Source organism: Delphinapterus leucas, chromosome 4 (genome assembly GCF_059928025.1).
Source record: "Delphinapterus leucas isolate spDelLeu-1000000601 "Yukka" chromosome 4, BTC_Dleu_Yukka2, whole genome shotgun sequence".
Taxonomy (NCBI): domain Eukaryota; kingdom Metazoa; phylum Chordata; class Mammalia; order Artiodactyla; family Monodontidae; genus Delphinapterus; species Delphinapterus leucas.
This window is the reverse complement of record NC_143132.1, coordinates 139,965,090-139,987,279: the sequence shown is the minus strand read 5'-3', so window position 1 is coordinate 139,987,279 and position 22,190 is coordinate 139,965,090. Positions and strand designations below refer to the sequence as shown.

At 36.4% G+C, this 22,190-nt stretch overlaps 1 protein-coding gene across 4 annotated transcripts in view; it reads left to right on the top strand.

Moving 5' to 3' along the window:
* ANKRD28 (ankyrin repeat domain 28) overlaps nt 1-22,190 on the top strand; it is a 180,566-nt gene that overhangs the window by 49,291 nt on the left and 109,085 nt on the right. The window contains exons 1-2 of one of the 4 annotated variants that reach the window (XM_089911163.1): nt 10,436-13,497; nt 14,617-14,700. The exons of 1 other annotated variant lie outside the window; for it this stretch is intronic. In XM_089911163.1, coding sequence (XP_089767289.1) covers nt 13,381-13,497; nt 14,617-14,700 — 201 coding nt within the window. In that variant the 5' untranslated portion in view covers nt 10,436-13,380. Of the gene's footprint in view, nt 1-10,435; nt 13,498-14,616; nt 14,701-22,190 lie in introns of those variants that run through there. 2 more of the 4 variants (XM_022561780.3, XM_022561781.3) reach the window with 2 other exon arrangements.

The window sequence follows — 22,190 nt, the reverse complement described above, 5'->3', positions numbered from 1 at the left end:
TCGCGACTTCCCTGGTGGTGCAGTGGTTAAGAATTCACCTGCCAGTGCAGGGGGCAGGGGTTCAATCACTGGTCCGGGAAGATCCCACATGCCGCAGAGCAGCTAAGCCCGTGCACTGCAACTACTGAGCCTTTACTCTAGAGCCGGTGTGCCACAACTACTGAAGCCCGCGCCCCTAGAGCCTGTGCTCCGCAACGAGAGAAGCCACTACAATGAGAAGCCCACACACTGCAATGAAGAGTAGGCCCCATTCGCCACAACTAGAGAAAGCCCACACTCAGCAATGAAGACCCAATGCAGCCATAAATAAACAAACAAACAAATGCAAACAAATAAAGTAAAAAAAAAATTTTCCCCCCACATTTTCCAGCATTCCCTTCTGCTGTGGATTATTAGTTTCTTCTTAAATATGTTAAAATTCACTTTGTGGACTAAGATGTCATCTGTCCTGGAGAATGTTCTGTGTTTGTTTGAGAAGAAAGTATATTATGCTGCTGTTGGGTGGAATGTTCTGTATATGTCTGTTAGGTCAGCAGTCCCCAACCTTTTTGGCACCAGGGACTGGTTTCGTGGAAGACAGTTTTTCCACGGACCCGGGGCGGGTGGGATGGTTCAGGTGGTAATGCGAGCCATGGGGAGCAGCAGATGAGCTTCATTTGCTCGCCCACCACTCACCTCCTGCTGTGCTGCCTGGTTCCTAACAGGCCATAGACCAATACCGGGCCGCGGACCGATACCGGGCTGCAGCCCAGGGGTTGGGGACCCCGGGTTAGGTTTATAACAGTCTATTTTAAGCCGATAACTTTAATCTCGTACAAAAACTGTACACTTCTTTGCACCTACACTTTGTTATTGATGTCACAATTTATATCTTTTTATATTGTGAATCATTAACATTTTATAGTTAGTTGTTTTTAATAATTTTGTCTTCTGTACTAGAATTAAAACTTATTTACCTATTGCCATTACAGTATGACAGTATTCTGTATTTGTTTATATATTTACCTTTACCAGCACATTTTATACTTTTATCTGTGTTCATGTTGCTTTTTAGCATCCATTCATTCCAACTTGAAGAAAAGCCTGTAGCATTTCTTGTGAAGCAGGTCTAGTGCTGATGAATTCCTTCAGCTTTTGTTTATCTGGGAAAGGCCTTATCTCTCCTTCATTTTTGAAGGACAGTTTTGCCACCTGTATTATTCTTGGTTGGCAGTTTTTTTCTTTCACCACTTTGAATATACCATCCCACTCCCTTCAGGCCTGCAAAGTTTCTGCTGAGCTGTCCCATGCTCTTATGGGGATTCCCTTGTATATGACAAGTCACTTTTCTCTTGCTGCTCTGTTGACAGTTTGATTTTAATGTGTCTTGGTGTGGATTTCTTTGAGCTCATTTTTGGGGGACCCTGTTGGGCTTCCTGGATCTGGATGTCTTATTTCCTTCCCTAGATTGGGAAGTTTTTGGCTATTTCTTTGAGTAAGTTTTCTGGCCCTTTTCTCTGTCTTTTCCTGGGACTCCCATAGTGTGTATATTGGTCTGTTTGATGGTGTCCCATCAGTTCCGTAAGCTTTCTTCATACTTTTCATTCATTTTTCTTTTTGTTCCACTGGATAATTTCAAATAATCTGTTTTTGAGTTCACTGAGTCTTTCTTCTGTGTGACCTACTCTGATGTTGAATCCCTCTTTTGAATTTTTCAGTTCACTTATTGTATTCTTCACTTTCAAGATTTCCGTTGGGCTCTCTTTAAATTTTTCTATTTGTTGAAATTTTTACTTTGTCCACATATTGTTCTCTTGATCTCAGTGAGCATTTTTATTACCATTATTTTGGATTCCTTGTCAGGTAATTCATGTACCTCCCTTTCATTTGGGTTACTTACTGGAGCTTTATCTTGTTCTTTTGTTTGGATCATGTTTCCCAGTTTCTTCATTTTCTTTGACTCCTTGTGTTGGTATCTCTACTTATAGAAAAAACAGACACCTCACCCAGTCTTCATGGACTGGTTTCATACAGGGGAAGATCCCAACCACTCAGCCTGGCCAGAGATTCTGGGGCTGTCTCAAACCTTTATACTAGTCCAAAACTGCCATCTTTATTCTTAGCAACCCCCAGGCAACTACAGTGTGCAGGATCTTGTCAGCACTCTGAGACAGTTGAGACAGAAACCAGTCCCTCTGATGGCACCTGGAAAAGTTGGAACACTGGGCACACAGTCCAGTTATTTCCCTCTCCAGGGAGAAGCTGGGATCTGTGGGTTTTCCCTCACTTATTCTGTGCTGAGCCGGCATGGAGGGTGGTAGGAGATAATGGTGAGTCCTTGCATGCTAATCTAAACTACTGTCTTTGTTCTCAGTGGCCCCCAAGCAGCTGGAGTATGTCAGGTCCCATCAGTGCTCTAAGAGACAGAAGCCATGTCCTTGGTCAGCCCCCAGAAAAGTTGGAACATCAGCCACATGGTCCAGCTCTTACCCTCCTCAGGGGAAAACTGGGACCGGGGTTTTTTGCATCTGCTTACACTGCACTGAGCTGGGGGGAGGGGCTCTGGTGAATGCTTCCAAACTGCCTTTGTTCTTAGCTGCCACCAGGTATCTAGAGTATGTCAGAACCCATCAGCACTCTGAGACAGGCAAGACAAGACGCCAGTTCCTCCCGCAGCAACCCCAAGATTGGATGTTAAACGTACAGTTTAGTCCTTTACTCCCCTCCCCAAGGAGAAGTTTGTTGCTGTGGGTTTATTGCCGATTGTATGGCACTGCACCAGGGGTAGGAATTATAGCGAAAGGGTGTCTCAGATTTTACTACAGGCTTCAGTGTGGTTAGTTTTGCACAGTCCTGGGGTGTGGAAGGCCCTCAGCTGGTTTCTGGATTTCACAAAGGGAACAAGTCCATGTATTTTTGGTGAATTAGCCTGTCCTTGGCTTCTTGTTCACCAGCTTGCTGACACCACTTTCCCTATGTCTTTCCTTTTCGAAAATCAAGTTCTTTTAACCTTCACCATGTTTATCTTGATCTTTACCTTTTTCCTTTAACCCTTTTTGGGTTAAATATTGCCTAATTTATTTATTTTTTCTCTCAAACTTTTTGAAAAAAACGTAATCAATGGTTGCTACCACCACTTTTGGTACTTCCCTTTCATGAGTCAGCCTACTGTTATCAGAAAAGGGACACAAACTCGTAAAATGTTAAAACTGAAAACAACTATAAAAAATATTTGATCAGTTCCCTTTCCTTTGATAGTAAAATAAAGGTACCTAAAGAAAGAAAGTAATAATGCTGACAGCCAATTTTTGTTAACTTAAAACTTATGAACTCTGTGTGGAACCCTAATGTATGTGAAGAGGCCTCTGCATAATGAAGAAAATGGCACCTATAAAGTTCATGTACTTTGTTCACAAGAAAATATGTTACTGCCTTCAAGCCAGGGTTAATACTGTGATAAAATTAGGGTGGTGTTTATATATTTTGAGAGAAGAGACAAAGAAAAAAGGAAGAACTAGTGAGCCATTCAAGTTAAGACAGAAATATTTAGAAAACATCAACTAAGGCCATTATCTCCTAATGTGGTTATTTTACTGTAAAACAGTCTAACAACGTATATTCATATTAGTGACTCTGAACCACCATAAAAATCTAAACTTTGTTCTTTTCCTTTAGACAGTAATGTAGATAGCATATTTAAGTCGGTCCTTACAAATTTAAGCCAGTGTTGTACAACATGATAGTCACTAGCTGAATGTGGCTGGCTACTGTAACTGAGGAACTTAATTCTTAATTTTGTCTAATTGTCTTAGTTATTGGAAAACTCTTAAGTATGTTTGGAACAACTTGAGCACATGTATTGTAAATTTTATGAAACCTGAATAGAAATCAGTTATTTCCAATGAAAATTTAATGTTTGCATTGAGATATGCTGTAACTATAAAATACACAACAAATTTTGAAGACTTAATTTTAAAAGTAAAATATCTGATAACTACGTTGATTCCAAGCTGATACAATATTTTGGATATATTTGATAACACAAAGTATTATTATAATTAATTTTACCGGTTTCACCATTTTAAAATGTGTTTACTAGAAAATTTAAGTTACCTATGTGGCTCACTTTATATTTCTTTTTCTATTAGATGGCACTTATTTACACTTTGGGTAGCTAAACTTATTCTTGCATTATAACTAGTTTTAGTGTTAAATAGTTTTAGCGCTTCACCATTTTTCTCACAAATATGATCAAGAATAAGTTTTGATGTTAAATGTTCTAGCTAGTAGACCATTGGTTTCTTTGAGAAAGCACCCTTCCAGTAAATTAAAGGTGGAAAAATGATCAACAATGAAGTTTATAGATAGCTTTTTAAAGGACATCATTTTTTTATGGAGTGGACAATTAGATGGTATCTTTACATACCAGTTAAAATTAATAAATTCATATGCTGCACTCTTACCAGTGACTGATTAGTGGCAGGTATAGTCTATATCTCTTATTTAAGTCTTCTATATACACTGCCTTTTATTGTCTTTTGTATTCTTACCTTGTACTTGTTAGTTTTTTTGTGTGTATGATGTAGTACCTCATTTAAGCCACAGAAGGCCTTTTTTCCCCCAACTTTATTTAGGTATAATCGACAAGTAAAGATTGCGTATATTTAAGGTGTACAGCATGACAATTTGATATACATATACCTATGAAATGGTTACTACAATCAAACTAAACACGTTAATTAGCAAATCCATCACTTCACATAGTCATCATTTTTTCCGTTTGTGATAGGAACACAAGATCTACTCTCGGCAAATTCAAAAATACATACAGTGTTGTTAACTATAGTCACCATACTATATGTTAGATCCCCAGAATTTATTCATCTTAAAACTGAGAGTTTGTACCCTTTGACTAATATCTCCCCTTTTCCCCCACCCTCAAGCCCCTGGCAACCTCCATTCTACCCTCTGCTTCTATGAGTTCAACTTTTAAAGATTTCACATACAAATGGAATCATAAAATATTTTTCTAGGTCTGGTTTATTTCACTTACAGTAATATCCTTCAGATTCATCCATGTTGTTGGAAATGGCACAGTTTCCTTCATTTTTGTAACTGAATAATATTCCATTGTATATATGTGTGTGTGTGTGTATATATACACACACACATATATATATATATATATATATATACATATATACACACACACCACATTTTCTTTATCCATTCATCTGTCAATAGACACTTAGGTTGTTTCCATATCTTGGCTTTGTGAATAATGATGCAATGAACACAGGAGTACAGACATCTCTTTGAGATACTGGCTTAATTTCCTTTGGATACATACCTAGAAGTGAGATTGTGGGATCTTGTGGTAGTTTTATATTTAATTTTTTGAGGAACCTCCATACTGGTTGTCATAGTAGCTGTACCAATCTCCATTCCCACCAACAGTGTACAAGGGTTTCCTTTTCTCCATGTACTCACCAACACTTGTTGTCCCATCTTTTTGATGCTAGCTGTCCTAAAAGGTATGAAGTGAAATCTCATTTTGATTTTGCTTTGCATTACCCTAAAGATTAGTGATGTTGAGTACCTTTTGTTGTTGTCATGTACCTATTGGTCATTCATATGTCTTCTTTAGAAAAATACCTACTTAGGTTTTTGCCCGTTTTAAAAATCAGGTTATTTGGTTTTTGGGTTTTTTTGTGGGTGTTTTTGTTTGTTTGTGTTTGTTTTTGCTGTTGAGTTGTATGAGTCCTTATATATCTTGGATATTAACCCCTTATCAGATATATGGATTGCAAATATTTTCTCCCATTCCGTAGGTTGTCTTTTCAGTTTGCTGATGGTTTGCTTTGCTATACAGAAGCTTCTTAGTTTGATGTAGTCCCACTTGTTTTTCTTTGCTTTTGTTGCCTGTGTTTTTGGTGTCATATCCCCAAACTCACTAGGTTGCATAAGGTCTTTGAAGGTGAAGGTGGTATATGACATTTTGTGATCTCTTGGTGTGGTGTGCATAGTGGAGTGGAAATAGTAATATTAAGTATTTGTTGAATCAGTTGCTATTGTAATTTTGGTGCACGCTTTAAGAATAAGGTATTCTTGCCAAAAGGTTTTTAGATTATTTCAATGTACTGGAGAAGGATTGAACCAAACTTTCCATTCTTTAGGAACTTTTTTATACTCACCTAGAATTAGGCAGCTTTGGGATTGTTAACACTTCATTTTCAAATCATGAGGGTATATGCTAAGATACAGACTTTGGATTAAGATTTGAAACCAACTTTGAGCTTGAAGGGACCTTAGATAAGATACAACAAATCATATTCCCCATTTTATAAATTTGGAAACTGAAGGAGGCCCAAATTGCTTGAACTCTAGTAAGCACTAGTTTCCTAACTCAGAAACCTGGTAGTTGTTGTGATTACCACCTTCTCCCTCACTCCTACATCCAGTTTGTTAGCATGTCCTATAAATCCTATTTCTAAAATAGATCTGTCTCTCCATTTACATGCCCAGCATCCTAGCTCAGATTACTCATTCTTTTGCTTTACTGCAGTGGTCCCCTAACTAGTCCTTTGGCTTTCATTCTTCTACTTCATTCCATTCTCTACACCAAAGCCACATAATCTTTTTAAAGCAAATCATGATGACTACCTTGTTTTAAAAGTTTTAATGACTTTTCCATCACTTAGTCAAAAATACAAACTTTATAACTTGGTTGACAAAACTCTGTGTCTTCTGAGTTTGCTGTTCCTCTAGCTGCATCTGCCATTGTCCTTCATGATTGCTTGCTCCAGCCACGTGGACCTTCCTTTAGTTCTTTACCCTCCAAAATTTTTTTTCCTTCTACAGTTTCTCACAGTTTGCAGTTATGAAATATTTATTTGTGTGTAAGCTTCATTAGAACAAGGATTGACTGTTCGTTCATAATTTTGTTTCCTCGACCTAGCAGAAAGCCTGGCACATAGTAGATGATGAATAAATACAGATGAATGGATGAGTCATTGACTGACTGGGTGTTACTGAGCCTCCGTTTCCCATGTATAAATTGTAGAGTAGTACCCACCAGTAGTGATTGAGGATTCAGCGAGAATATGTGTGATAAATATTTGTTTCCTTTTCCCTCTGTTTATTTTCCTTTGCTTACCCGGGGTAATGGTGGATTGTTCTTCAAGCTGTTTTCTGGTCAGTTATTGTTTCTATTAAATTTGTTGTGGCTAGCATTTATAATTCATTTCATTTATTGAAAATGTAGGTGGCTATATTGTACTAGAGTATGAATAGTAGGAGAACAGGGCTGGAAGGGTATATGCCCACTGATTGATGATTAAAGGAAGAGCAACATTCTCACTTAGAGTTAGGTTCAGCTCCATGTGAAAAGAGACTGAAAATCACAGTAACTTAAATGAGGCAGAACTTATTTCTCTCTAACATAAAAGTCAGGAAGTAGGCAGTTCAGGACTTTTATGGCAGTTCTGTTCCACAAAGTCCTCAGGGACCCAGATCCCCTCTAGCCTAGACTCTGGTCCTTATTTGGTTTAAGATGGTGGCCAGTCATCCATGTTCCAGGATGCAGAATGGATATGCCATTTGTCCTTCTAGGAAGTTTTCTGGAAGCCACATAACACCTCTACTTAAAAAGCTGGTTAGAACTTTGTCCTGTGGCTTCTCGCTGCAAGGGAGGCTGGGAAGTATCATCTTTGTCCTGTGGGACTCTGTACTTACCTAAAAACTTGAATGTTCTAGTTGAATGGAAAATGGCAAGAATGGATGCAGAATATAGGTCTTTGCAAAGAACACATCACATTAATAATATGTTAATGTGTTAACACTAGTATATAGTAATATTATAATAATGAAAGGGTTAACAATTTATCGTTATGCTGGTAGGGTGAAACCAATTGAGATCTTAAGGTAACATTGATGGTCATTTTGGAAGTATGATCGGTAAACATTAAAAAAATCTAGTTGATAAATACATTACACATAGAGAATTAAATCTGATCTCTTACAAGGATTTTGAATTCATCATTTTAAAAACATACAGTGACATTTTTGCAGTGGCTGTACTAATCACAAGGAAATCTGACCAGTGGCCTAGAGAGCAGCTGTTTCTTGATCAGCCCCTTTCCTTGCACCCCCATTTGCTTTTAAATCTGTTCATAAGACTTTTTCTAAAGTATATGGACTGCTGAGGCATGTAACTCAAGAGGATTGTTCAAGATCCTTGAACTATGAGAAATGTTTCCGAAACATGATTTGAATTCACTTATCCCATAAGCTTTTTATTTTTTAATACTCAGAGACTAGTTTGGCACAAAGTAACCACTTAGCATACCCTAAATAAGATATTTTATCCTATAGTAATCAATCTGGAGTTCAAAGATTTGTAAGAGATAAGACGAGCTTTGGGTTGACTCTATGCAGAAAGGAAAAATCATGTGTGTCAAAAAAAGAAATTCTGTTGTAACAAAATTGGGAACCTAAAAATAATCTTTCAGGATTTTTTTATCAGTAAAATGAAGGTTTTAAACCAGCTTTTCCATTAAGAGACTCTGTGTGAAGAGTAGGAGTAAGCTTTTGATAGGGTACATTTTAGCATAAAGAATGGAAGGATTATCAAGTTGTCAGGGTTGAAATTGTTAGCCTATTAAAAAATTAATCTAATTTGGCCTAAAAAGTAAATGCCTCAAGAAAAAACCACATCCCCTTGTTCAGCTGAAAAAAGAAGCAACAACAAAAACTTAAGTTGTGTGAATTTAAATTTGCACAATTATTGTCAATAATTTTTCATCACAAGTACTTTTCTCCACTTTCTCCATTCCTAATTTCTTAAATACTTATTTACCTGTGTCCTTTTCCTTTAAGATGTGAGTTCCTTGAAACTAGGGGGCCTGTCTTATTCAGGAGGAGATACAAAACAGTGTTATGTGGTGCTGTTAACATATATAATGTCAGTATTTTTTGTAATTTAATATATTATGGGCCAGTCCTTTTTACCCTTTCTTTTTCCCTAGACTGTAAAATACAATGAATGTGGAGGAATGTAGAACCCTGTAGTCTTACTTCTTGCCTAAGTTTACTGCACCCTCCCCCAGTAACACTTAATAAACACACTGGAGTGTAAGGACTAGCTTCTGAAGTCTCTCTAGAGGCCTGAAAATGGTGGGGACTTAGTAACGGAATGGGCTCTCCAGACACCAGTCTGAATCACCTCACCAGTAGGGGGAGGTTGTCAGTAGCCCTTTTTTTTTACTCTGTGTCTTCACAAAAGATATCTTTCAACTCTCCTAAATATCTGTAATAATAATCTAATCTTTATTTTAAACTTCACTATTAATAACACTATAAAGTAGATTCTGTTCAGTTCTTTAATAGATGTTGAAATGATTCACGGGAAGGTTAAATAACTTGCTCAAGGTCACACAGTTAGATTTGTTAGGGAAGCCCGATTAGATTAGTTTGGCTACAAAGCCTATCTTCTCAAACACTGTGCTGTTACAGTATGTCTCCTAGGTAAAAATCTCTGGAGATTATTATTCTTGGAAGTCTAAGAAATTTAGACTCAGGGAATTGAAGTAGTTTACCCAAGGACACAGCTAATATATAATGGAATCAGAATTTGAACTCCAGGTAGGCTGACTCCTGAGCCCGTAGTGTTAGCTGACATTCAGCATCATTGTTTTATATGCTGTCAACTTACGTTGAATACATTTAAGTTGCTGTCCCACTAGAGGGCACGGAACTCATTCTGTTGCACTTTAAAGCCTCCCATGTTTACAGGTTAAGGCATATGAATCCTCCCCCCATTGTCTTTTGTAATTTTGCTACTCTATTCCAGAGTTCTTGTGACATAATATAATTTATTTCAATGAAATTATTTACAGATGGAAAAAATTGGAAGGAAAAAATATGTGTATAACACAGCCCCTGCCTTCAAAGAGCTTGCTTTCTGGTTGGGAAAAACCTAAGTATGGAAGTTGACCTAAACAGGAAAATAGGATGTACCTGCTTAAGTCTAAGTAGGTGAACTTATACACTGGATACTTTAGAACAAGTTAAAATTGTCCATATAAAAAGAGGTTTTGTTTGGGGGTGGGTGGGGCAGAACCCTGACAGAGACAGTAGAATATAGGATATTGTTACTATAGTGGTTTCGTTTTCAGATACTTCAGACATCAAGGTGATAGTTTTTATTTAGCCCTGTGGTGACAGTTAACATCATTTTTGTATGTCAAAATATTTGCATGTCTTTAACTTGGCTTAAAACCATTTATATATTTTAAAATAACCGAATTTTTAGCATAGTATCTTGGTACAGTTATGTTAGGCTTACAGGTTTTTTCATAAACTGATACTTAATGGCTTTTGTTGTTAAATTCTGGCACTCTTATTTGTCTATATCATGCTGGTTTTTTTTTTTTTGGTAAGTCAACTGGCTTAAACGTGTGAGGTAACACTAGCCCTGAAGTACCTATTTAAAAATAACTTGTTTGGGAATATTATCGCAGTAAATAGTATGTTCCTTTGTTACGTAAACTTTTTGCAATCATTATACATTGTTTGTCTTTTAAAATCACTTTTACAGTCTGTTTTGCAATTATAGGTTGCAAAGCTCTCAGGAGAGTGTGTGCGTACAATCAGTGGAAGCAGAGTAGATTAGAAAGAGCATGTGTTTGTAATTAGGTACAACTTTATTAATTTGCCTAACTTTGGATATAATATTTAATTTCTAAGTCTGTTTTTTCTTCTATACTATGGCAGTGTAGCAAGGTCACTGTGAGTATTAAATGATAATGTATAGCACCTAGCACATCACAAATGTTCAAGAATATTATGTTTATTAATAAGAATGCTGGTTGATAGAAGAAAGAACAAAGGTTGAGGAGGTCATGGTATTTTCTTTGTAGTTTTCCTGTGGGGAAATATCCCCATTCTTGAGTAAGCAGAGAAGCAGGGAGGAAACAGAGAAAGCCAACAATAAATTTTTTTTTTTTTTTTTGCGGTACGCGGGCCTCTCACTGTTGTGGCCTCTCCTGCTGCAGAGCGCAGGCTCAGCGGCCATTGGCTCATGGGCCCAGCCGCTCCGCGGCATGTGGGATCTTCCTGGACCGGGGCACGAACCCGTGTCCCCTGCATCGGTAGGCGGACTCTCAACCACTGTGCCACCAGGGAAGCCCAAATTGGTTGTTTTGACACTTATTTGTAGCTTGGGATAATTAATTTTTTAGGAAGGGAGAAGATTCTTTGCTTTGGTTACCCTGTGCCTTTTCACTACCAAGGACTTGAAACAATAGTTTTACATAGCTATTTAACAGATTTAAGGCTTTATTCCACATCCAGATGGGAAGATAGAATTATTTCTTTTGTGAAATTCAAGTGATCAATAGAATTTTACAATTATAATTTCTAAAATATGGAATTTTTATTTTTTCCCTTTCAAAATATGACTTGGTTGTTTAAATTCGACAACTTAGAAATTGTTAGTAAATCTTAAATTTCTTTTGTTTAAACTTTGTGCATTCTTGAAAATAACATCTAGTAGATTGAAGATGGTCTTGGTAAAATAAGAAAAAGAAAACGTTAGGTTCATGGTATTTATATTCTCATAAAATGCTTCTTTATCTCTAGTTCTCTTTTATGGATTCACTGCAGACATTATCACTGCAGCTGTCACTATAGGGTTAAACATTTGCTATTTTGTAACATATGAAAGCAGTTAAGCTGTTTGGAATTGTTTACTTGCTAAAACCAGTGTTAGTCAGCAGAGGCAGTACACCAGATTTCCTTGTGGCTTTTCGTGGAAAATGTTAAAAGCGCACTCATTTTTCAGTTACAGAGTTTTTTAGTTTGATCTGGATTAGTCACAGAACTGGCATGAACCTTCTCATTGTGAAGGCTGTCCAAATGCACTATTTTTTTTCTCCTGCTAGAGGAAGTTGCATCCTGAGCAGTAGCTCAGCTCTCTGGTAAGTGTAACATGTGAGCATTACTAGGCATTTCATTCTGCGGTTCTGCAGTCTTTGCTCTTCAGACTGTTGCTCAGTTGAAATGCTACTGTGGCGCCGATCCTGAGGTTCTCTATTTTTTAAGGACCTACTCATTTGGAGGTGTCAGTGGCATTTTGCAAGATCATCTGAGGAACAGGAAAGCATCTGAAATCGACTGAAAAGGGTAACTGTAGCGGTTTTCACAGTGGAAGGAAACTATACTGGCACAGAGGCAGATGATTGAATAAAGTAGTTGGCTCAAAGAAGATGCACAGTCTGCTGTTTCTTCCTCTGAATGAAGAGTCTTTAATGGAAGCTGTATTCATGTGGAGATCAAAGAAAACACTGGAATGATAAACTACTGGGGTTTTTTTCCCCTTCTCTTTTTTAAAAATGAAAAGCCTGAAGCAGTAATTTGAGCTCAGATGCCTTCTAATTCCTTCGCAGCCTGCCTGTTCCATTCGGATTCTCCGCTAACACCATTTCTGCCTGGTGCCTGTGTCCTTTTGCTGGAGCAGCTACAGACCACTGCCTGATGGAGGAAGAATGAATGCTCTGCCTTGCCTATGCTGTCGATGGGAATAAAGCTAACTGTGTTTCTTATATGGAATATCTGGATTATTCAAGCCATATTCTAGTACCAAGAGTCCTATTGTCTCTTGTGGTCTGACTCATCGCATGTAAATGTACTGCAGCTTTGCTATTAATGCAGAGTGTTGTTTGTTTTTTTTTTCTTTCTCAAACACAGAAAGAATTGTCAACCTCTGAGCAACATTTTGAGAATTTGTATTGAGCTCTCGATGTATTTTTTTTCTGGATAGTATCAGCATTAAACCAGTGAAGCTGAAGAAATGAAGACAAATTAGAAGTGGAAACAGAACAATGAGATTTTATTTTTTGTTTTCAATTATAAGCAAGCCAGCTACTGGTAACTATATGACCTTGCAGGCAAGAGCGGGTACAGCTGCGATCTCTGTCACAGCAGTTGTTTCTCATCTCATTCTGCAGCGTGTGTTGATGTCACCCAGACAGTGATCTTTTTATGCAAGTAAATTTCTGTGAAACAGAGGGATGTGATGACTGTTTTGGTAGGGGAAAAATATTTTTAAATGAGCTTGTCCTGGACTCAGTTTTAGTTATTGACATGTTGATGTCAAATTTCTTTTGAGTTTTACAGTAACCCAACAGAAAATAACAGAATTGTTTTCTTAGTAAGTTACAAGTATGTAGTTATAATTTTAAACTTCACTTTTACCGATAGTATTTATTAACTTTAAAAAACCAGCTGCGCTGTTCAGAGAATGATTCTAAGTGTTGTACAGAAGAGGAGGAAAAACTACTTGTGCTCTTCCAACTGTGACTTTTATCACATAGCTTAGAATTCAGTTTTTTAAAAGAGCGAATGAGTCGAGTGTGTATTGTTGTTTTGGAGGAGGTAGAAGATGAGTCTCCTGCATTCATTTCTAAGTTGCCACAGGAAAATAAGTCCCTACATTCTCCACCTTCGGGAAGTGTATTGGTAAGATATGAGAGTTTATGTTTACTGTATACTACTGAACTAGTAGGGTAAATTTTATTTTTTAAGAATAAATGTAATTTGCACTAGTTTCATTAAAAACCCAAATTAAAGCAGTATAGGTGTGTGAATATGATGCAATATTACTTGTATATGAATGCACACATTTCTGATTTTCACTTATTCAGATGTTTAGATAACATTTCAGACTTTATTTCTTAATCTCTTAAAAAGACTTAAAAATAATTTGAGGATAGTAATTATAGCAACCACATTTCTGTTTTCACTTAGCGGTTTTAAAAACCGATGTAACAGGAATGAGGGACTGTATGTTTTAGGAAAGGTTGACTACTGCCAGCAACACCGAGGCACAGCCTTTTCCGTAATGAATTGTATGTATTTACATGCAAGGCTGTTACATGAAAAAGAGTCAGACTTCATCTTTAATCTTATTTTTAATGCTGTTGTCAATTGACTTCTTGTTTGACTAGTATAATATGATACCGTATCAGGGAGGCTGTGTCGTTGATTAAGAACTTGTTATATTTAGATGTTCATGTGTCTGCCACTTCATGTTATTCAGGTTTACAGTAATTTTTGGTCTTTGAATAGTAGTGATTTTCATCAACTGCCAGATTTTCTTTCTTTGGGTTTTTATCTTTATACGTGTAATACTAACCCACGCAAGTTGTTTTGGTGCCCCAAACAGAACTTTTCAAGGAGGCCTTCGTGGGCCTCCACATGGGCTAGGAACTACTTGTTTGACAAGTTATATCCCACAAATAGATGTTGAGATGTCACACTTGTATTTGGAAGAGACTTCCTTTTTACCGTATATATATTCAAAAAGCCTCCACTCATATAAAATAAAATCTGATTATGCTTATGCTACCTAATTTTGGTCATACGGTATTGATTTTTTTTTTTTAATTAGGCCTTTTTTTTCCAAGGAGGAACCCTGTACTTTCATATGATTTGACTTCATGAAACTTGGTTCATGTCAAAAGCCAAGTGATTATCATGATAGGGAAGAAAATTTTTAGATTTAAAAGTTATATGGAAATAGCTTTAGAATCATCCATGTGGTGTGATTAATGTTTTTATTACTCTCTTGTATTTTAGCCATCACTGGTGCAAGCTATATTTAATGGAGATCCTGATGAAGTTCGAGCACTAATATTTAAGAAAGAAGATGTTAACTTTCAGGTAAAACAGTTTCACTGATACCAGCCTTGAAACCTACTTTTCTAGAGTTATGATTTCTGTTAAAAGGCATAACACAATTCTGTAACAGCTGTTTTAAACGAGGGTAGAAGGGTCTTGAAGCAAACAGGAAGGGACTGGACATATATTCAGGGTAATGACTAAAACACAGGAGAACTAGGAGCCAATGCGGGTTTTTTGTTCCCCCAACTTCGTACTTTGAAAATTTTCACAGAATAGTTGAAAAAAGACTTTGAATACCCATATAACCTCCACTTATATCCAGCATTGATAGCATTTACCACATTTGCTTTCTCTCCCATATTTACACAGATTATAAGTATACTACACATATATTTTTTTCTTTCTTTTGCTGAATCCCATATGAAAGTAAGTTATAGACATCATGACACATCACTGTTAAATACTTGTGTGCATTTCAGATGAGGGTTCTTTTTTTGTGAACTTGAAAGAAGAGACATGTCTATAAAATTTATAATATATCTAACTTGATTGTGAGATCAAATTTGCTTTCTGTGAATAGCATTATACACAAAGACTCATCTGTTTGGGGTCTCGCAGTAAATAAAGACATACTGTTTGAAAATTCCTCAGACTTTTAAGGATACAGTGGATTTAACATTCAGGACTGACATGACGGACAGTTTTAGAAAGAGTGGGCATATGGATAATTTCCTTCCATATATGTTTCTCCAGTGGCCAGACGTTTTTTAATTTACTAAATTGAGGCTGAAAATATATAATTAACTATAATAAGATCAAATTTATTAATGTATATGTTTTTACTGGAAGTGACTGTTTTTCAGTATCTTTTTCATACATAATTCAGTTCTCTGAATGATGGAGAGTAGGGAGAGGCCATGATTCCTAAGGTCCCTATAGCAACAGCAAAACAGATTACCTGGAATTGATTGGCCAGTTCTAAGAAAGCTGTGCTCTGCCAGCTCATCTCCAACTCTCATCTTTTCCCTCATTCTTTTGGACAGTACTATTGTGACCACTTGATGTTAAGTAGATATAAGAGGTATTTATCTTATTTTTAAAGGTTAAACTAACTGAATAGATTTGAACCTTTAACTAAAATGGTTCATCATTACACTTTTTTTTCCTTAAACATTCCTAAGTGAATTGGATTTAAGTTTACATTTATTGGAAACATACACCTAGTTCAGGATTTATTTTAAACGGAGCGCTGGTCACTTTACGTAACTGGGGTGTTCTAGAGAGTCTACTTTCCGTAAGAAAGAAAATAACTATAGGGGTATAGACTAAGGAAAAGGAGAAAAAGGCTTTCTGTTCTGTTTAACTCTAGTATTTTTTGTTTGTTTTAAATAGAACTAACAAATCTCATCTTGGTGAGAAAGTTTTGGACTATAATCCTACTTACCATGGTTAATTTCTCCATCATTACAAAGTCTCATTATAGCCAACTGCTTTTCTGCCATAGTAATCAAATTATCTTAAGTTTTTAAAATTTTATGCTCAAAAAGTTATGCTTGAGCATCAGTTTATTCTGCTGTGATGTCCTTGGGAGGTATTGTGTTATCTGTAACTAGTGTGTGACCCCCTAACTTTTATGACTTTTAGCTTCTGCTTTTCTCCTTATAGATTCCTTTCCTTGCTTACTTTTAAAACATCGTTTCTTAACATCTCCTAGCTTGTTCTCTTGCTCTGAAACTTAGAACCAAGCTTAGAACTAAAAGTCTGGTTAGTGCTTCAAATCAGTATGAGAGTGACTTTGTCTTCAGTGATTCATGGGTTTTTGACAAATTTTTTTACAGTTGCTTTTCTCGTGTGACTCTTCACAGTTGAGAGTATAGTCATAATTATCAGATGTGTTAAGTCTTTGGCCATTGTTCTAATTTAGGATGGTAGTTTTTGTTTGTTTTTTTTCTACTTTTGTCCTCTATGATAAGGAATCGCATAGAGTTTTAAGAGACAGGTATGTATGTTTGTGTATGTGCAGGTGTGTGTAATAAAACTTACACTGTTTTGTAATATAAAACCCACTCACTCTTGATAGGTAATAAAATATTTTTAAGCTTTATGTCAGTGCGACAGTGGTGTTTTTCTAAAATAGATTTATTTAAATGAGTATTTGAGAATAACAGTTGACTTTTTGAAATTTACATTTTTTGCAGTTATTTTTGTAAAATTTTAGAGTGGGTAAAAGAGCTCACATTTGGTTCTATACTGTTAAGTAAACATTGTTAATTATTTTAGGTTAGCTTCTTGAGTCATATCCTGAAGTTCTGAATACTGTGGACCACTAAATAGCATCTTTCTTAGTAACACATCTAATTGATTTTTAAAAAACTAATATAAAAATTACACATTCATATTATTTGGTCTGAGAAGGAAGTCTTTTATTGTAGAAGCTAGCTGAGATGATTTCACCAGAAAATACTGGAGTTTTATATTTGGAGGCTTTGGGCCACAAGTAGTTGACTGAGTAAATATATGTTTATTGCTTATATAGTAATTTAATCCAGAACAAGGTAATTGGTGGGGGGTTGGTTAAGACAGTAATGTCATATCTCTGAGTGAGCTTCTCTGTGAGACTCTTGGCTTTCTCCTCCTGGTAAAGAAATGATTGCTGTATCCTGCACTCAAGACAAACAGCCAGAGAAAGTGGAAAGGAAATTCTCCCTGTACATTTCCTTTTTTTCTTTTTTAATCAAGCAAAAAGATCTTTTCCAGAATCCCCACAAAGCTCCCACTGAGTTTCCTCGGTTACAAGCCCACTGTAAACCAGTCCACCAGCAGAGGTAGAAGGGGATTAACTTTTTGCTTAGATCAGTCATTGTTCATCACCTGGTTCATCCCCTAGGGTGAGAGGCTTATCATCAGTGATTATATTGCACTCCGTATCTGGAGAAAATCAGCACTTTCATGAAGGAATAAAAGGGAAATAGTTGTTTGGATAGGTAACCTAGTAGAAGAAGATTTTTTATTGCCTAAAAATAGTTGAAATAGCAAACTTTTAGAAGAATAAGTCACTTGGATATGGAAGAAGCACTGTAAAACAAACAGGTGAAACGGTCAAAAAAATTTAAAGGCAGATTGGTATACATAATGTAAAGAACAGTTGGAGCATAAGTTGTAAGACCTAAGTGCTTCTATCTTCTTACCTTTATGCTACATGAACAAATCCATTTCACTTATTAGGACTCACTTTTCTTTTGTAAAATGTGTGGGATTACATTAATGGCCTTCATGTTTTTTTCACACCCCAAATTTGGGATGCTCTAAAAATTCCAAGTGACCTTGAATGACCTCCTGCTTTTGCCCAGAAGGTTTCATTTGTATTTTCGGGTTTATGTGGCCAAAATAATAATAATAATAATAATAATAAAAATAAAAAATGCCTTTCCCTAGGATTTACCAGAACTTAATGCCATGCCATGTTGTGGAGCCCAAATAATTAAATTTGAAATATTAATAACATATTTCAGAGGAAAGGTATGACTTTATAAGAAAATTTTCTACAAGCAGAAATTGTTTTTCTTAATCCACAGTGATAGAAATTGGTGTTAATTATAGACTTTATTTCAGAGACAGTGATGTACCTAAACATTTTTATGGTACCTGCTTTAACTCACACAGCAATCTTGTAAAATTGGTAGGTTAACATTCCCATCCCACCAATAGGTGACAGAACTAAAACTTAGAAAGTATATAGCAGAACAGACATTTGAACCTATGTAGATTTGACAGAAGCCGGGAAATAAAAAAGTAAATTGGAGAGAAATATTTTTTCTTTTGCCAAATAGTGCCATAAAGCAATAATTGTTAAAAAATGGATTTTTCCCCCTAAAAGTTATGTCCACATTCTGTGTGGACTCCTACCTTTTAAACTGTAATACAAATGTGGTCCTGATTTTCATAGTCAAGTGCTATTAAAATTTTAGCATTGCAAATGGGTGAATAAAGAAGCCTCCCTTAGTGCCATGTTCTTTGGCTGGTTAAAAATGTCATTCGAAGTAGTGTCAGACTGGGGGTAATTATAATCTAGCCAACACCGTTTTTAGTGTTTAAAACAGGAAGTCTTAGATTATGACTTCTGTGACTGTGACCCTTTTTAAACTCAAAAGAATTGATTAAGAGCTAGTCAGTAGATCTTGCCTGTATCATATAAACTTGATAATTTTGAAAATGCTACCTTGTATATTTTACATATTGGTTTCTGAATTTAGATGTACTTTTTTATTCAGAATATTTGGGGATTGATTTTGCCAAAGTAGTCTTCAAAATTATTAACATCTTCTAAGCTTTCAAAAATACTTTCTGGGATCATTGAAATGATGTTGCTTTTACTTTGTCAGATAAAGTGTTTGGCAAATACATACGTGTATGTGTGTGTACATCACACAAGCAGATCATTTGTTTTCATTATTATTGTAATAAGATAGTTGGCAGTTTACACAAAGTAGTAAACCATAAGTTTACACAGGTTGCCTGAATTCCACCCACCCTCATTCTTCACAGTGTTCTCTAGTCTTTTCTAGAAATTAGCAAGAAGTGCTCTAATCTTTAATAAATCTTTCTTGTGACCACAAGTCGCTTCTGCTGGCTGTCAGTACACCAAGCTGTTGATGTTTCTGGAGAGGTTCTTAAAAACCTCCTCACTCAGTTACTTGAGGTTATATGAACTCTCTGTCCCAAAACTGTATGTGTGTACATGGTCTTCTGTAGTTACAGTAATTAGTATTGTGGCCCGCAAACCTCCAGCCCCATCTCAAGTGTACCCACCCAGTTCCCAGCTGGCTTCCACGGAGCATGGTGTGAAACCGGGGAGGTAGTGAAGAGAAGAACCAGGTCGGCTTCCACCCTGGAGAGGGTTGCCCTGTAGTTTCTCCATCCCTAGAAACTGCACCTCTCCTCTGTTCTTGCCAGTGCTTCTAGATTTCAGCCTCAGATTTTCAAATTTTCTTCACCAATGTTCTTGTTCCCTCCAAGATCCATAAATGAGCGTATGTTCCATGTCATTGTGACTAAATGGCTGTTATGCTGGTCCTGAAACAAAGGAGGTTTTGTCTAATGAAACCAGCTGTTTTTTTCAGCTAGAAACTGGTGGTGATTTATCTTTGTATTCCATTCATTGTTTTTTATTTGGCATATATGTTTCTTTTTCCTTTTTTTCATCCCGTATATTTGGGGAATCAGTCCATACCAGTCTAGAGAGAGCTTCCTTATTCTTTATAATCACATAGTTCTACACTTAGGTGTTTATAACAATTTATTTAACCAGTCCCCCTCTTGGAGGGCATTTGGATTATTATTAGTCTTTATTGCTAATTGGTAATAAATGAGATAAATTCACCAAGTAAACAGACATTCTGGTGGGCAAGCAAAACTTTTAATTAATTTATTTTTTAAGTAAAAGGTTTATTTAGAGGGATACATACTCCATAAACAGAGTGTAGGCTGACTCAGAAGGCGAGTGCATGGAAGCAAAACTTAGAACGTTGGGATTTATTATGAATTATTTAAATATATTATCAACTTCCCAAATAGACTAAATGTCCTCTAAGTTCTTTATTTGAAGCAATTTTAGTGGACATGTTTGTATAAATTGGTGGTGGGTAAATAATGATAGTTATATAGCATAGTAAAAATGTCATAGATTGTGTCCTAAATTTCAGCCTGAGCTGAAATTACTGATTGGCCTGGTAAGTCTCATCTAGCACCTCTGCCTATTTTTATTTAAGTTTTATTGAGGTATAATTGACATGCAATAAATTGAATATATTTAAAGTGTATAATTTCATAAGTTTTGACATGGGTGGGTATGTGCCTGTGAAACCATCACCACAATCAATATAGTTAACATTCCCATCATTCCCAAAGGATTCCATTTGCCCCTGACCTCTGATCTGCTTTGTGTCACTATAGATTAATTTGAATTTTCCAGAGCTTTATACGATATGTCCTCCTTTTATCTAGCTCTTTTCTCTCAGAATAATTTTGAGATTCATCCGTGTTGAGGCATGTGTTAACAGTTCATTACTTTCTGTTGCTGAATAGTATTCAGTTGTCTCAATATACACAATTTGTTTATCCACTCACCTGTTGATAGAGTTTGAGTTGTTTTTCTTTTTCATCTATTACAAATAAAGCTACTGTGAATGCATGTCTACAAGTCTTTGTATGAACATATGCTTTCCTATCTCTTGGGTAAATATATGTTGGTGGAACGGTCAAACCATATGGTAGGTGTATGTTTAACTTTTTAAGAAACTGCCAGCGTTTCCGAACTGGTTATACCATTATACATTCCCACCAACGGGATATGAGAACTACAGTTTTTTCCACATCTTGCCAATATTTGGTATGATTAGTCTTTTCTAACCTTAAACATTCTAATAGATGAGTATCTCACTGTGGCTTTAATTTGCATTTCTGAGATAACTGATGATGTTGAGCATCTTTTCATTGCTTCTTGGCAATCTTTGTATCCTTGGTGAAATGTCTTTTCAAATGTTTTTGCTTGTTTTTTCCCTTATTGGATAGTTTTCTTACTTTTGAGTTTTATACGTTCTGGACACAAGTCCTCAATCTGTGGCTTTATTTTCACTCTCTTCTGAGTGTTTTTGGAGAGCAGAAGTTTAAAAATTTGATGATGTCCAATTTATCAATTTTATTCTTTTATGGATTTTTGTTTTGGTGATATGTCTAAAAAAGTCTCTCGGTGTCACATAGATTTTCTCATATCTTCTAGAAGTTTATAGTTTTAAATTTTACATTTAGATCTACAGCCTATTTCAAGTTAATAATTGCATGTGGTACAAGGTGTATGTCAGAGTTCACTTTTTTACATATGGATATATCCAGTTGCTAAAATATTTGTTGCAAAGGGGGGTTCCCTGGTGGCCTAGTGGTTAGGATTCTGGGCTTTCACTGCCATGGCCTGGGTTCAGTCCCTTGTCGAGGAACTGAGAATCCCACAAGCCACAAGGCGTGGTCAGAAAACAATTTTTTTGTTGAAAAGACTATACTTTCTTTACTGAATTGCCTTTGCATTTTTATCAAAAGTCAATTGTCGATATATGTGTAGATCTATTTATGGACTCTGTTATGGTCCATTGATGTATTTGTGTAGCTCAACACCAATACCACACCATTATGATACTATAGTTTTATAATAAGTCTTGAAACCAACTTTTTTCTTTTTCAAAATTGTTTTGCCTTGTGCTTCCCTGGTGGCGCAGTGGTTGAGAGTCCGCCTGCCGATGCAGGGGACACGGGTTCGTGCCCTGGTCTGGGAGGATCCCGCATGCCGCGGAGTGGCTGGGCCCGTGGGCCATGGCCGCTGGGCCTGCGCGTCCGGAGCCTGTGCTCCACGGCGGGAGAGGCCACAGCAGTGAGAGGCCCGCGTACAGCAAAAAAAAAAAAAAAAAAAAAATTGTTTTGCCTATTCTAGGTCCTTTGCATTTCTGTGTGAATTTTTAGAATCAGTTTGTCAGTCTTTG